Source organism: Nansenia antarctica (genome assembly GCF_963989245.1).
Source record: "Nansenia antarctica genome assembly, chromosome: 14".
NCBI lineage: Eukaryota > Metazoa > Chordata > Actinopteri > Argentiniformes > Microstomatidae > Nansenia > Nansenia antarctica.
The window spans coordinates 25114879-25130400 of record NC_137684.1 but is presented as its reverse complement, the minus strand read 5'-3'; the positions used below and the strand labels follow the sequence as shown (position 1 = coordinate 25130400).

At 40.8% G+C, this 15522-nt stretch overlaps 1 protein-coding gene across 1 annotated transcript; it reads right to left on the bottom strand.

Moving 5' to 3' along the window:
• Positions 1-6902: 6902 nt before the first annotated feature.
• Positions 6903-9217, bottom strand: irx5b (iroquois homeobox 5b; the record flags this gene model as incomplete). The annotated part of the gene is made up of 3 exons (XM_080544932.1): positions 6903-7597; positions 7933-8341; positions 8972-9217. The coding sequence occupies 3 exons, from the start codon at positions 9215-9217 to the stop codon at positions 6903-6905; spliced, it is 1350 nt and encodes a 449-aa protein (XP_080401058.1).
• Between the last annotated feature and the right edge of the window lie 6305 nt (positions 9218-15522).

Sequence of the window (15522 nt, the reverse complement as noted above, 5' to 3'; positions counted from 1 at the left end):
CATGTTTAATTCCTTCCACAGCCATAGTGTGGCCTATGCAATATGAAAACACTTATTTCCACTATAAACAAGCATAAAAGTGGACTAGCTGAGAACCCTTCCTGACTTTTTATCTAGTTAATTTATCATTATAGATGCTCACCAACCGAAAAAGTTGATTTTATATCGTTTTTATGCAGTGACTAACATTTTATCAATCCAAAGTAAGTGAAGACGTCGACAATTTGACAGCAACTATTGGAACTATTCCAAAACCGAGTGATTGTGTTTCAAATCAGTGTTCTTAGTTTGAATAATATACATTTATGCTTATAATAGTGGAAATAACTAAGTGTTTTCATATTGAATAGGCCACAAAGACATACTATGGATGTAGTATTTGTTGTTGGGATGTTTATAAGTATTCAAACTGAGAGAGGTGTTCGGAGCCCCATCCACCTCCACTATGACTTAGCGGTGCTAGTGGAATTGCGAACAACATGCTGAACGGGTCAAAAAGTGAAAGTGAAACTTATTGTGTCAACAATATCTAGTTTTTTTTTTTTTTCATAACACCAACTTGAAGTTTTAAAGTACCCACTCGATATAATAAACAACAGTTTAACGATCACTAAATACTTATAATTTGTGGATTGGATTCACTGTTCTCGTTTGTCGGAGGCTACCGGTAAGTGATAATGACTTGGAAACATACTTTCTTTTAGGATGTGTTCAAAAGCAAGAACTGTGTGTTCATCTAGTTATGTGGAGTTATGTGTTTTTAGCATGTCTATGTTCTCTCAGCATGTTGTGAAAATACAGTTTAGACCTTTGTAGCGATGTTACACTTTTATTTTTTATTATATCTTTTGTGGCCCCCTTTAGTGATTGTGGCCCTAAGCGACCGCTTAATCCGTTTATGCATTGGGCCGGCCCTGGTTGTCAAATGCTTATGGCCAAGCCCAGCAGTCGATACTCAAGAATGTGATTGGGAACAGTCAGTGATATAGTGAAACAGGTTAACCTGACAGAATGCCACCAGTAAAACACATGGATGTCCTGCTGTGTGACATTAAACAGAGAGAGTCACCAGAGGAATGACTGTCAGCAAACGGCACCATCTGTCAACCGTGCACACCACTTTTACAGGCCCAGTCAGTCCATGGAAGTTTATCTAATTTTTATACTTGGTCTTTAACGGAGCCAATATTATATATATCATTGCGAGCATTTTCACATTGTCATGGGTTTTAGAAAGAGATGTTGTGGATAGAGATGACACATCATGTACCAGAGTGATTGCAATGCAAGAGGACATTTTTGAGAAAACAATAACTATTTTCACAGCATCCCATCTCATCTGTGAAACATAGTGGAAGGTGTGTTGTTGTTTGGACCATGTAAATGGTGAAATGTACACAAATACCCTTTTCACACAATTAATGGGCCTATAATGCCAAGTCTAAGCAAAATAGGCATTGTGCTTTGTTATGGCCAATTTTACTGTCGGCTTTTATTTTGGATGATTTGTGTTTAATGTTTTGAGTTATATTTATATTTCATGATTAATGTTTATTTTATGTTTTTGGTTATTTATGTAAAGAATAGCGTTATGTTTTTGGTTATAGAAGTATTCATGTTTTAGTCGTAATTGAGTGTCACGTGGTCAGGTGATAGGATGGGCACAGGTGTATTTATGGAGTCAATTAGCAGCACCTGGGTGGATGGAAATAGGTTAGACTGGCAACAACATTATTTTGACCACGATCACTCTTTTCTATAATCACATACTTTACCGTTGGCTTTATGACTGTTCGTTTCGTTTGAATACATTGGATTACTTTTCGGACAATTAATATTTTTACATTGTATACAATTTACAAGGAAAGCGTGGCGTGCGTGATTATCCAACCCAGACTATTACTGTTTTCATTCACATGGTGGAATTGGCGGCTACATGCTTTTTAGTTCAACAAAAAGTCAAAGAATTAAAACGCAACCTTCAACAACAGCAAAACATGTTTACTCGCATAAGCAGTTTGTGTGAGGGAAAGCGTTATAATAGCGGAGGAAACAGTATGTTTTCACACTGTGATGTTGTTTGCCCCGACAAGAAGCAGGCATTTGAAAATATCAGCATGTCCCGAAATACATACAGTCAATACTTGAATGCAACAACAGGGCCTATAATGCCAAGTCTAAGCAAAATAGGCATTGTGCTTTTTAGTTCAACAAAAAGTCCGAGAATTAAAACGCATCCTTCAACAGAGAGAGGAGGAGAGCAGAGAGCAGAGGAGAGGAGAGAGCAGAGGGGGGGAGGACAGCAAAACATGTTTACACGCATTGAGGGAGCTGAATGCAAGCTTTATAATAGTGGAGGACATAGCAACAGCATGTAAGAGTTTATTGAAAATTGCATTGAAAAGGTATGTGATGTTGTATGCCCCCGACAAGAAGCAGGCATTTGAAAATATCAGCATGTCCTGAAATATCGTGTCTAGCTGGGTGAATGAGCACCGCAGGTCGTAATGCCTAGTTCCGATTTGGTGCCTTTAAACGATTTTATTTTTTTTGAACGCCTCCATAGTTTACACCTACTTTTTCCAAATGACCCATATCTGATACCTGTGTGCTTACACTGGTAACATTTGTAACGACCAGCATGCGTAGGCTACATCGAAAAACGAAAGTAAACAAGACAGGGGACTTGCAATGGACGCAAACGAGACATCCCTTTTATATATATTATAATATTTGTGAAAATACCACCGCTCATCCATGATCAGACTTTGCTGAGGTGCTGGAACTGAAGTATGGTGTGTTTGAACTTGGGTGCCTCAGAGAGAGAGAGCTCTCTTTACTTCCACTAGAGGGCGCTCCGAGTCAAGTGAAGGTAAGCGGCCAGGTCTCCCTCTGATACTGATATAGCCTATTCATAATGTGTGCCATCCATTTGTACCTCCAGTGAAAAGTCTGACTGATGTCTTTGTGTTACCCTTATCAGGTTTAACTTGTCCTCCCTGAATCCTAACCTTAACCATTAGTGGGGGGAGAACTCAGTTAGTTGTAAAATGATTTGGATGCTGTATTAACATACATTATGACACTTTTGTCCCTTGTTCTTTACATACAAGTTGGCTTAAGTGTATGGTTCATGAGATCATGTTAATCGATTTCTTAACTCATTAGACCACACAGATTAGGCCCTTATAGATTAGGCTATAGTGTAGAGGTAAAACTTTTGCTAAATAAGCTTTTGCTCATGGGTGTGGGAGGTGTGCGTGTGTGTGTTTTGAGGCTGGTGTGGGTATGGGAGGTGTGTGTGTGTGTGTGTGTGTGTGTGCGTGTGCATGTGCGTGCGTTTGCGTGTGCGTGCGTGTGTGCGTGCATGCGTGCGTGCTTTGAGGCTGCACATTACCATAGGCCAAGACAACCAGACAGAGTTAGTTCACTCTGGTCTTCCTCCTCTGAACAGATCCTGAGAGGGAGAGAAGAGAGTGAAGGGACTGCATGGCAGGGGGTTAGGTGAAATCACCAGCCAACATCTGGAAGTCCTAAGGGTTGTCCCTGGTGGGCCACATACTGGATGAGTCCTAGGGGTTGTCTCTGGGTGGGCCACATACTGGATAATAATAATAATAATAATAATAATAATAATAATAATAGCTTAGATTTATATATAGCACCTTTCTCAAACCCAAGGACGCTTAACAGATTTCATAGACAGACATTCAGACAGACAGAACAGAAAAACAAAGCAAAGAAACAAAGACAACGAGAGTGACAAAACTAGGGTCCAAAGGCCTTGGAGAACAGGTGGGTTTTGAGGGCTGATTTGAAAGTGTCCAGGGTAGGGGGGCGTTGCGGATCACTGTGGGGAGAGAGTTCCAGAGGGTGGGACAGCGCTGCCACACTGAAAGCTCTGCCCCCGATGGATGAGAGTCCTAGGGGTTGTTCCTGAGCAGACCACATACTGGTAGAGCGGCAGGCCAACACTCAGTTGGCAGAGCACAGCATACAGGCCCAGGTCAAACAAAACTGATCACCATAAATGTAGTTCTTATGTTTTTCCTTTCGAACGCAATATACAATAACTGCTATTCTTAGAGGAAATCACAGAAAGTTATGTTTTCAACAATGGACAATTTATTACACATCCATAGAATGATGGATAATCACTCAGTCAATTCAGATTTGATATCATTGTTGCGGATGTTTTCGATGAATAGATAGGAGTGGTTCTAATTATATAGCATGTGCAATCTAGCAGCACTGTCCAGAAATGGTTCATCGCCAGTTTATCTATATTCTATGTGCACATTTCTCATATGAACAATATACAGACTTTCCCGAATTTCCAGACAGGTACAGTAACACAATTGTATACGGTATAATATCTATATAATATCTATCCCTCTGTGGTGACTATTGAGATCTTGTTTTGCTGTCTCTCTTTGTTTCGCTACTAACAGAGTTAAAGAGATGCAGATCTCTCCTCTTCAATCTATGGTACTTGTCAAAGTATTGTAATAAGTGTAAGGTTTCCGAGGGGCGTCATACATTTCCATTGTGGCCTATATAGGATTGTCCTCTTCTCAGGGCTTTTTGGAATGATGTTTGTCACAAGACTGATGTCATAATGGAGAAAAGTTAGATAATAAACCTATAACATGCTAACTTAGGATCTATACACAGCTGAACCCTAACTTTGCTAAATCACAGAATGTCCTCCTGTTTGTGGCCAGACCATGTATCTTACTCTATGGTGCTTTTCCACTACCGTACCGTACCGTACCAACTGGGCCGTACCGGGCCGTAGTACCCGTACTGATTTTAGCTACCCTTCCCGACTCGGAGCGAAAGGTACTATCTGTGCTACGATGTGACGCTGCTGACCGTTGATTGGTTAATGGAAATCGTCACAATAACGTCATCCCAGGTTCCAGTTCACCGCTAACTGTCATTTTAAAATACCACAACAGATTCCGCTCTCGGCAAATGTACGCAAAAAGTATGGTACGGGTAAGATACAAATGCGTATCGTGCCGTGCCGTCCCGGTCTGGTCAATGGAAAAGCGCCATTAGTGGATCAATGAGAAGCCTCCCACAATTGCTACAGTGGATCCAATGTGTGAGGACTCCATACCTGGAGATACAGCATGTTTCAATCTTTGGGCCCCCTTTATTGAGTATATTGTAAAGGAGGGTGCCCTAGCTTTGGCTCTCTCTATATATATACATATATCCTCATCCAGGAACATGGCACAGGTTTTTGTGTGAGTGGTGAGGTTGGACTGTGTTTATTTCAGGATTATTAGCTGTTAGTTAGTTTTTGTTTTTTGTGGTGTTATTGTTGCCGGAACCTTCTGTTTATCTAAACAATTCTATACATTATATTATATATTAAAACATTTGAGATAGCCCTGTTTTTAGATTGTAATATGACTTCCTGTTCTGTAGAAAAAAGGTCAGACATCTCAAGGCACTGAGAAGACCACCCTACAGAAATTACACCATTACATCTGATTGTTGTCCCATCTCTTCTGTTGTCCCAGTACATCCTTCAGAATTATTTGCAGAGTTTCGGTGATCAATACTGCACTGTTTCCACTCACTTTCACTATTATTTAGCCCAACCAATACTGTATGGATGTCCTTCATCACATAGAGATACATTTTTGTCTAGCTGATCAAAATGTTGGAGCTTTTGGAGCATCAAATAGAGTGATCTAAATGTATGAACAGTACCGTCTTGTGTTTTGACTTACGGAGCATCAAACTGCATTAAATAATGAGATGTTTCAGTTTGGACTGGCGGTTCGCATCACAATGTATTAATGTATTACTCATACACAAAGAAGCTTCGTCGGGCAGACTATATTAGTCCTACATAAAAAGATCTCTGAACCATACAACAAAAATACACGCTTTCTTAGAGGATAACATAGTGTTTTAAGTTATGGTAAACAAAGTACACAGAGCCTAGTACACTCTGACATGCTTCTCTCACTGTTACTATTCCTGATAAAATACAGGATCAAGAGGAACCCCCTCCTTCAGGGGAAAACAGAGATCTGAACTTACACATTTAATTCCTCAAAGATGACCTCCGAGAATGTAAGCATTTATATTGAAAGCGTCCAGATAGATTTATGAGGAAATGGTTTTTGGTGTGAACAAATGTAATTTCCTCCAGCTATTTACTTACTGTAGCTGTTTGCATGGCTTTTCTGCTATACATGGGGATTCGTTTTTCTATAGTTTCTTTAGCTAGAACCCTTGAAATTACATGCAGGTAATTTGGGGATAATCATTAGGCCTATTTAAGGAAATAAGGAAAACTGAATGTGAAATGTTTTCTGAAATGAACATGTTGATTAAAACCATCAGTAAGACGTGTTTACTATTATGTTCATTGCATTTTTCAGTTTTCCTTTTCGTGAGTTTACCAGTACATTTATTTTTGTGTTTACCGAGGAAAATGTATTTGAAAGGCACACATGTAAACTGCATATAACTGGACGCTATGTGGACTTTTGAATTTGATGGGTAAGTCCACAGAACAAATTCAGTTTGTATAACAAAACGTATCAAAAGTATAATATTAAAGTAAACAGAGTAACATGTTTTTCTTCTAAAAAAAAAACAATAAACTTTCTATTTATAAAACTATACGTCTTTAATGAATATTTATTCACAAGGCTTTGCGACAAAATAATGCACTTTACTTTATCCAAAGGTTAAACTTTATAAAATGCAAAACGAAATGTGACATTCATATTTTCAAATAATTGTTTGTTTTCATTTTTATTTTCAATTCAGAAGATGTGAGGGGGAAAAACATTTCCCTCTGAAAATATCCCTTATTTGACCAATCATTGATGATAAATAAATGTCTATAACCCACAGCTGGACAAAATAGTCTAAACATGTGTCATACCTTTCTTTAGTTCGTACAAGTCTTTACAAATATCTAGTTGTGTTTGGCTCCTGACCTTGTCTCTGGCCAATGCCTCGGCTCTATGTAACATTGTTTGATGTAATCCGTTTAGCGTCGCTGACCCGACGTTGGATCCGGGGCTATTGTGAATGTGTCCGTAAGTGCCATAGTTCGAGTAACCCGGGAAAAACTGAGACGCGTAATAGACATGTCTAGACAGGGCTGCCGTGTGGGGAAAGGCCAACGACGGAGATGGCGCACGGGCCAAGCTTTCTGTGCGCTGTCCGATTCCCGCTGTCTGGGAATGCTCGATACATCCTTTAGGCCTAGTACATTTGTCCGCAGAAGTTGCAATCTCAGCAAGCGACCACAGTTTGGGTTTCGGGGGCGGGAGGGGTGAATGGATGACCGGCGTAGCATTGCTGGAGACACCGGTGTCATTCGTGCGCCTCGTTGGGGGACTTGGCGTCTCCGCCGACTCTGAGAACCTCTCCGCTCCAAGGTGACCGTGTTTGGAAGACGAGGTGGCGGCCCCTGACCCTGTCATCTCGGGTACTCTCCGGTCCCCGTGGTCTTTTAAATCCGGATCCGTTAAGACAACAGATTCCATGTCATTGCTGCAATTTTCGTCTTTGTATTTCTCCTGAGGGATTTCCACCGAATTCGGATTCTGTCCAGCTAAAGGAGATTAAATAAATAAGGTTCACCGTTAAACAAGACCCAACCACAATCTATATTATGTAAAACAGAGTTTGATATTTCTGCAATTGGCATAACTCAAAACAGTTTAAGTTATAGTTACAGTTTATTAAACATACAGTTTAACAACAACATATTTGTTAAACATACAGTTTATTGTATAGGCTACAGTTTCATCGATAGACCTTTATTTGACAGCTTTACAAAGTAAATATCTTATCAAATTAAAACGATGATTCTTCTTCTGAGCTGTCATTTTAATGTGACCTATAGTCTGAATAGTCTGAATTAGAAAAAATGACTTGAAAACGAACCTGACTCATTCTTTGATGCAATTTCTTCTGCTGTTGGCTTGAGCGGTTCCTCGTCGTCATCATTCTTCTCAAGGTCAATGTTGTCCTCCTCCTCCTCGTCCTCACTTCTGTTCCTGGGGGCCCAGGTCATTTTGTTCTCTTTCTTCAGCCGCCTTCTCGCGTTGGCAAACCAGGTGGACACTTGGGTGAGGGTCATTTTGGTGATGATGGCCAGCATGATCTTCTCCCCCTTAGTAGGATAAGGGTTCTTTCGATGTTCGCCGAGCCACGCTTTTAGAGTTGAAGTTGCGTCCCGAGTCGCATTTTTCCGGTAGGCAGGGTCTCCATACGCGTAGGGTCCCAGGGCCCCACCGAACGGATGGTACTCCAGCGAGCCAGGGATCCCGGGCGAAGGGTCATATGCAGAGCCCTAGAAAGAATATAAGAACTTCGATTAATATTTGGACCGCACAATTTAAGGAAAGCATTGATTATCTTAGAGCTTTATTTCCACATGTATTATTCAGGGTTAGAAAGTGGATTCATCGTTCGTGAAACATTTTACATTTGTGATACGAAACTTGTTTACATTCCCAGGGTTGAAAATCTGTTTATGATCGATTATGGGACGTCAATCTGTTTGCATGTACTAAGTAAATACAGTACATTTACAGTACAGTACATTTGACATTTTAATCCCCCAAAACAGAGATACAATGTAAATAATGGGTAGATTTTGTTATGATTAAAGCTGATTTTAGGCTATAGAACCTGACTTCTACGCACAGCATGGATTCTTGACTTTAGTCGCCTCGGAAATACAACAGCAAACTTAAGTCTGTTCTTGTCCAAATAGTGGAAGCAGAACGTTTTTACTTTCAGGTAAGTACAGGGATGCAAACTGGTGATGGCCCAAAAAGGTGACTTTTTTTTTTGTTGCCTGAAAACAAAGAACATTTATGAAAATTGTTGACCTATTTTGAGGTAACAACGGCTAAAACGGCTAAAAGGTGACAAGTTTGCAACCCTGTAAGACATCATCATTGCATTACACACTCACCACAAACGAGTTCAACGTCCCCGCCGCCCTGGACTCTGCGCCGTACTGGAGGTGAGAGTTGAAGTTAGGAGATGATGAACCGTTGAACGCCGCTGATCCCGCGTACGGCGCGAAGGCTGAGCCCGAAGACGAGCGGCCAAGTTCCTCCGTCCTGGGTCCCAATATCACACTGGAGCTGAACGCGGGGCAAGAGTGGAGGGCCAAGGACACCGACGGCTGGAACAAAAAACCCTGAGGATACGCCATGGTGACTTCCCAAAGTGAGCGCTTTCACCCGTGCGCTTTCACCCAAGACGCGCTTTCACCCAAGACGCGCGCATAGAAAAGCACAAAAATCACATCTGATCATCAGTGCTTTTCCCTCAATGTGCGCGTTTTATTCAGAAATATTCCATGAAGTAGTAACATTTCAAAATCTGTTGCGTTTGTTTGTTTGTTTGCTTGCTGCAGGGAGTTGGATGGGATAGTTGGTACCTCTGCAGCCCAGAGAGTTCTGAACCCACCCAGCCGCTGCTCCTGCGAAGGGGAGGTACGGAGGAATGCGCTCCCTCGGTCTCTGATTGTCAGCTCCACCCCCGTCAAAACACACACGCACACACACACACACACGCATGCACACACACACACACACACGCATGCACACACACACACACACGCGCGCACACGCACACGCATGCACATGCACACACACACGCACACGCACGCACATGCACACACACGCACACGCACACGCATGCACATGCACACACACACGCACACACACACACACACACACACACACACACACACACACACACACACACACACGCACACACATTGTTTTAGACATTATTCGGATCACTGTCATGTAAAACTCTTCATTAAGATAACAGATTATCTTCTTCTCCATATTGACTATAAACTTTAATTTCATGGGTTTTGTTTATTTCTATGAATCTCCACGCTGCTAGCAGAAGCCTGATGTGTAATAATTTGCATTATAATAACGTCTGAGTGATCCTTGTGATCGGGTGAATGTCACGCACGGGAACTGTCCAAGTTCTGAAATGCCTACGTCACTTTTTCAAGATCTGAACAGTCTCGGCAGACGATAATCACCGATCTGTGACTATTAGGATACACTGTATTAAGGCTAGTGAACCCTGGTGAGATAATCCTTCCACTCCGCAGATCTGTGCTTAGACTCAGCGTGCAGGTCGGACGGCAGTTGCGAACGTCGACATCAATGGAGCCCGAGGAAGTTTGACATCCATTTATCAGCAAAAAAATGGAGAGTGCCTTTTTCTGAGACAAGAAAATAAACCAGATTGGTAATTGTGAAGAAGCAGGTAAGGCATCCACTTTTATGTTGAGATGGAAATTGAATTCGATAATGAAACGAAACAGTGTTCATCGTCTAAAACGGTGGAACCAGAATTGAATCCATATGCCATATCAACAGAAAATATAGAACATATTTTTAGGCAATGGCCAACATGTATTTATGGTATTCAACATGGTATTCGCAGTAAGTTTAGAAGGCCAGTGCCATTTTACTGTATAGGGCAGGCTACTGCACACTACAACCCTACTTACAGCTCTGCTCGTGGACAGGACAACTAAGCCTCTTTGAGGTTCCTATTATTAGATGTTGCCTAAGAGACTGACACCACTTTCAGTCTTTCCCCTGATGCATCTGCTGTTGTCAGACATCATTTAGGAAACCGTCTTAGATCAAACCAAAGATGTATTTGGACCTGATAATAAGTCATGATCTTGAAATGTGAGATACCTGTTTCTCTTTAGATGACAGCCACATTAAACTTCCACCTTGTGACAATAAGATCAGAGATCCAAAAGTGGAAACCAGTAGACGGACAAACTATGTTGGTGATAGTAGCAGGTGTCGAGAGCTTAATCGATGACCACCTGTTGTGTCATGTCTAGCATTTAACAACACCAAATCAAATCAAATCAAAAGTTATCTGTCACCTACACCACATAGCCTACAGCTGTAACTGATACGTATAGTGACATTCTTTGGAATCTTGCTCAATACAGTCTATTATACAACAGTTAGTTCCGACCAAGTCATTTGATTGGACAAGAGGCATTCCATGAGTGCCAATATACAGTATAACAGCACTGGGACTTTTAACTATATGTATCACTCCGCCGCACAGGTGTTCTATTAAATGACCGTTAATACAAAGTAGCTAGCCTGCGGAGGTTTGTGTTCGGGTTACTAGGCAACAGTCCAGTTGAAGTTCAGTTGCAGACCTATTTTTTGTTGGCGGAGCCAAAAGAAATGATTAAATAAACAAACAAATCATAATCTGTTGTCGCTTATTACTGTTAACTAATAAATGGCGCTGTAGAACTGTTGTATAAAAGCAATATCACACACAAGGTTGTGCTGTTATACTGAGGCCTGCGTCTCGTACCTACCGCCGAATCACAGCCATATAACAGCACTCCCTCTCTTGTGATATTGCTTAAATATAGTATAACAAACAGTGACAGTAGTAGTCTATAAGGGTGTAGTGTAAGTAGCAGCAGTAATGACTATAATAACAACATTAGTAATACTACTGTCAAGTGTATATATCAGCATTAACTCACTAGACACTGTTTTAACTGTGAATTGACATCCCTCTGTTTTACAGGATATTGGGGTTCTATTCTGATATTTCAAACCAAGGTTCAGTTGTCTCCCATTAATGTATTGATGACAGATCCTTGGGATTCAGTTGATCTTTTTTTATTTTTTAGATTAGATTAGATTAGATTAGATTCAACTTTATTGTTATTGCAGAGTGTACAAGTAGACAACAAAATGCAGTTTAGCATCTAACCAGAAGTGTAAATAGTGATATAAGAACTTTTATATATGTAAAAGAACATGCAGCGTTGTATGATAAAATGAATTACAGTAGACGCTTCACGCCTGAGAGAGGTATTCACTTCTCAATGACACAACAAATTACCCAAGCAGTACGCGGGCGCAGAGGAGAGTACCTTTACTTGAGCAGAAGTCAATAATCTCCGCCGCTAAACGAATATTGATTGGACATAATGAAGCCTGAGTAATGTGAAAACGCTCTCCTTAAGGAGTCTCTCTAAGCACATCATAAGCATGACTGCACTCCTTATTGCTGCTGGGGTGAAATGGTGCAGTTGATGGGCAGATTGCTTGTGGATCATATGCAGTTTCTTAGCGTTCACACTAGAGATGTGTTGAGTAGATTAGAGATGGCACTTTCATGCTTTTAAGCATCCTTATTAAAGCACTCGGTGTGGTACTTATATCACAGCTTATGCAAGCATGTTTGTCACTGACACTTCTTAATTCTTTTGAGGGTCATAACAGTGTTGGGAAAGCGACTCTAAAAATGTATTTAACTAAAGTAGCAATTACTTTACAAAGGAAGAAGTTGAACTACTCCCTTTGAGAGAAATATAGTTGGAAAACGTAGTATACACTACATCGAAACTTCATCCAGGACATGACAGTCAGTCAGTGAAAGATGGCCAGTCATTCTGAAATCACTGAGAGAAGAAACTGGTGGAGGAAAGTGGAGAGAGGAGAGGCAGCGGGGGGAGAAATAGTAGGGCCATTTTATGTACGGGGGCTGGAATAACAGTTCCTACGGCTTTTCTTTATTTTATTTTAGAAACATTTAACGAATGCACCACTATATACTCATGTAGTTAACTACTATAAACGCTACTAGTATTTAGTTAAACTACAACCACGCTACTGCAAAATGCAGTTAAACATACAAATGGGAACAAATGCTACAATACACAGGTGATTGTATGGCCATTAAAATTACATGCTACACTACACTCAATAGTGTTTATGTTTTGTCACGGTACTGTTTTAACATCTTGAAAGGCCAGGGTTTGAGATGAACAGTTCCATTTGATCTTCTAATTCCTCCATAATCTCTGTGGTACATGTTCTTTTTTGAAGACAACTTTGCAGATGAAAGCAATGCTCCTTTCTCCCCCCCCCCTCCCCACACTGTTTCCACAAATTAGCTTAGCCTTGAGAGCAAATGACCAGAGGTCAGTTGTAGACAGTGTGCTTATTTGATCGAAAATGTACTCCTTTTTAATTGTTGTTATCTAAGTATTAAATGTAATCATCCTTGTTACCAGCACTCAAACATAATGACCACCCATGGGAGTTAAATACTAAACATTAGAAATGTCACTGCACTTTCTTTGCTAATGAAAGGACTTCACTGCGAGGGCTAATGGTTATGACGACAGCATTGCCAAGAAAAGAGTGCTATGCAATATATCAGTGAGACGCACCAGTGGAGAACATAGTCCAGCAAGTAGGAGACGACAGGACTTCAAATGCCAAGACATTACTGACAGTGTTCAAGAAAAGGGCTTTTAGCTTTGATTAAAAAACAAACCACCTTTGACAACATTGTGCGTCATATCATTTTATTTGGACTGTTACAGTCAGCATACCAATGCCAAAGCCTTCTAAAAAGAGATTAGTTTATTGTTTATTCAGATTGTAATTGAAATAGGAGTTTAGGAGTTGCCTTTGAAGTAATGACTGAGTAAGATGGCTGAAATCAGTCAAATGAAACATACTCAATTTTAATTGTATCTCCATTTGTTGGATCACACAGAACATCTTGTCAAATAAACAGCAAGTATGCGTAACTTAAGTTGCTTTTTCTCTTAATTGGCTACAGAAAAGCAGGCATGTGTGTGCTTGTGTTAACCCCTGCATGTTTCTTCTCCATCGGCAGGTAACACAGTGCACTATGACAGAGTCCTCAGCCCTTCTCCGAGAGTCACAGCCGGCCTCCGAAGGGGAGTCACAGCTTCTAGACAGGCAGCCTCAGCACTCCACTAAGGAAGAGCTACAAGTCAGGCTGCATGGTCCAGACCAGAGTCTAGTACAAGACCCAGAGAGACTGCATGGTCCAGACCAGAGTCCAATACAAGACCAAGTAGATTTACATGACTCACATCAAACCCTCTCATCTCAGGACCAGGACCAATCACAAGGCCAAGATAAGCTCACATTGGAGGGACAGGATTCTCTACGTAGCTCCATGGTCGCTGACCAATTCCAACAATTAGACCAAGATTTCAAGCTCGATCCATCAGAAAACCAGGGAAACCAGTGTAATGAAGTTGGGGACCTAGCCCAGGAACAATGCAGGGTTCATAATCCAGGCCACAAAAATAAGAACAGGCTAGGCGGTGTAAGCCAGGACTCAGAACTTCACAGACAAGTCCAGAACATTCTTCACGATGTCAACAGACTGCTGGAGTCAACAGAGAACCACACGACCACAACGCAAGGCTCAGAACAGGATCTAGCTGGAAACCATGACTACCTACCAGTCTCCATAGACCAAGACCAACAGCAGGGATCAGATCAGGACCATGACCGGACCCCATTCCCATACATCCCACCCAACCCAAACCAAGATCAAGTCACAAAAGAGGCTTGTGGAGAATCCATTGGGGAGCGAAGAGGCAGTGTCATCCCCGAGGTGGTGATCACTCAGGCAGATGAGGTGAGTAAGAGACAATGCCTTGATAGGAAATATGTACTTTTCTCCCTCATCTATATTCATGATTTCAACTGTTCTGCACCACTCAGCGCTCAGCGCTCGCACTGTCAAATGTCTTCTTTTCCTCAGCCCCCTCTGTTTGCCAATTCACAGGTACCGCTTTCTTCTCGATATTTGCGGGCTTTGTTCTTTTTTAAACGATGTCTCTGATCATGTTCAAAGCCCAGCTTTCCTGACAGCTTTCTTTTCTCTCTTTTTTTTCCCTTTACTTTCTGTTTCATCAAACAATTTTTCCACTAAAATGTGTATTTCAATTTTAATATTTTACTGGGTTTTATAGGTTTAGGTTGGTAATTATGCATTCATGTCCCAGTTTCATACATCACAATGTTGATTAGAGATGATCTCAATGTGCAAACAAATAAGCCGTTCCTGCTATTCCAATGTGTACAGAATCGCAAAGCCCCTGCTAATAGGTGTGTGTTTAGGTTGAGTTAACGAAAAGGAATTGTGAGATTAAAACACAATTCCATCTACTGGGGTGGAAGCAGACAGATTCTTCACATCACTTGAACTTGTATTACATCAACATTCATCAAAATGAACCTGCCATATGAAAAATGTCCTCTGCCTTTTCTACAAAAAACATGAATGGCAGCTATACTTGAATCTATACTAAATTGTGATATATTATAACACTTTTCAAGAACATTCATAAATGAAAACACCACATTTCAATAGATTTATTTCAGCATCCTCAATACAGAATACAGTAAATGCATTATTATTTAATAATAACGTAATAATTATTTTGGAGAAAAAAAAAAACATTAATGTGCAAATGAGTCGAGGTAGTTTCTTTTTAAATGGGTATCCACACTGGCACAAAGCACTTACTGCATATACTGAAGTTGTGAATCTGAGAGGAATTTAAGCCATGCTGTAGCATTCCAGGGGGGTAAACATGAGAGACTTTAACTCTCTTACAGCTCTCCTATGAAGGTTTCTATTACCCGC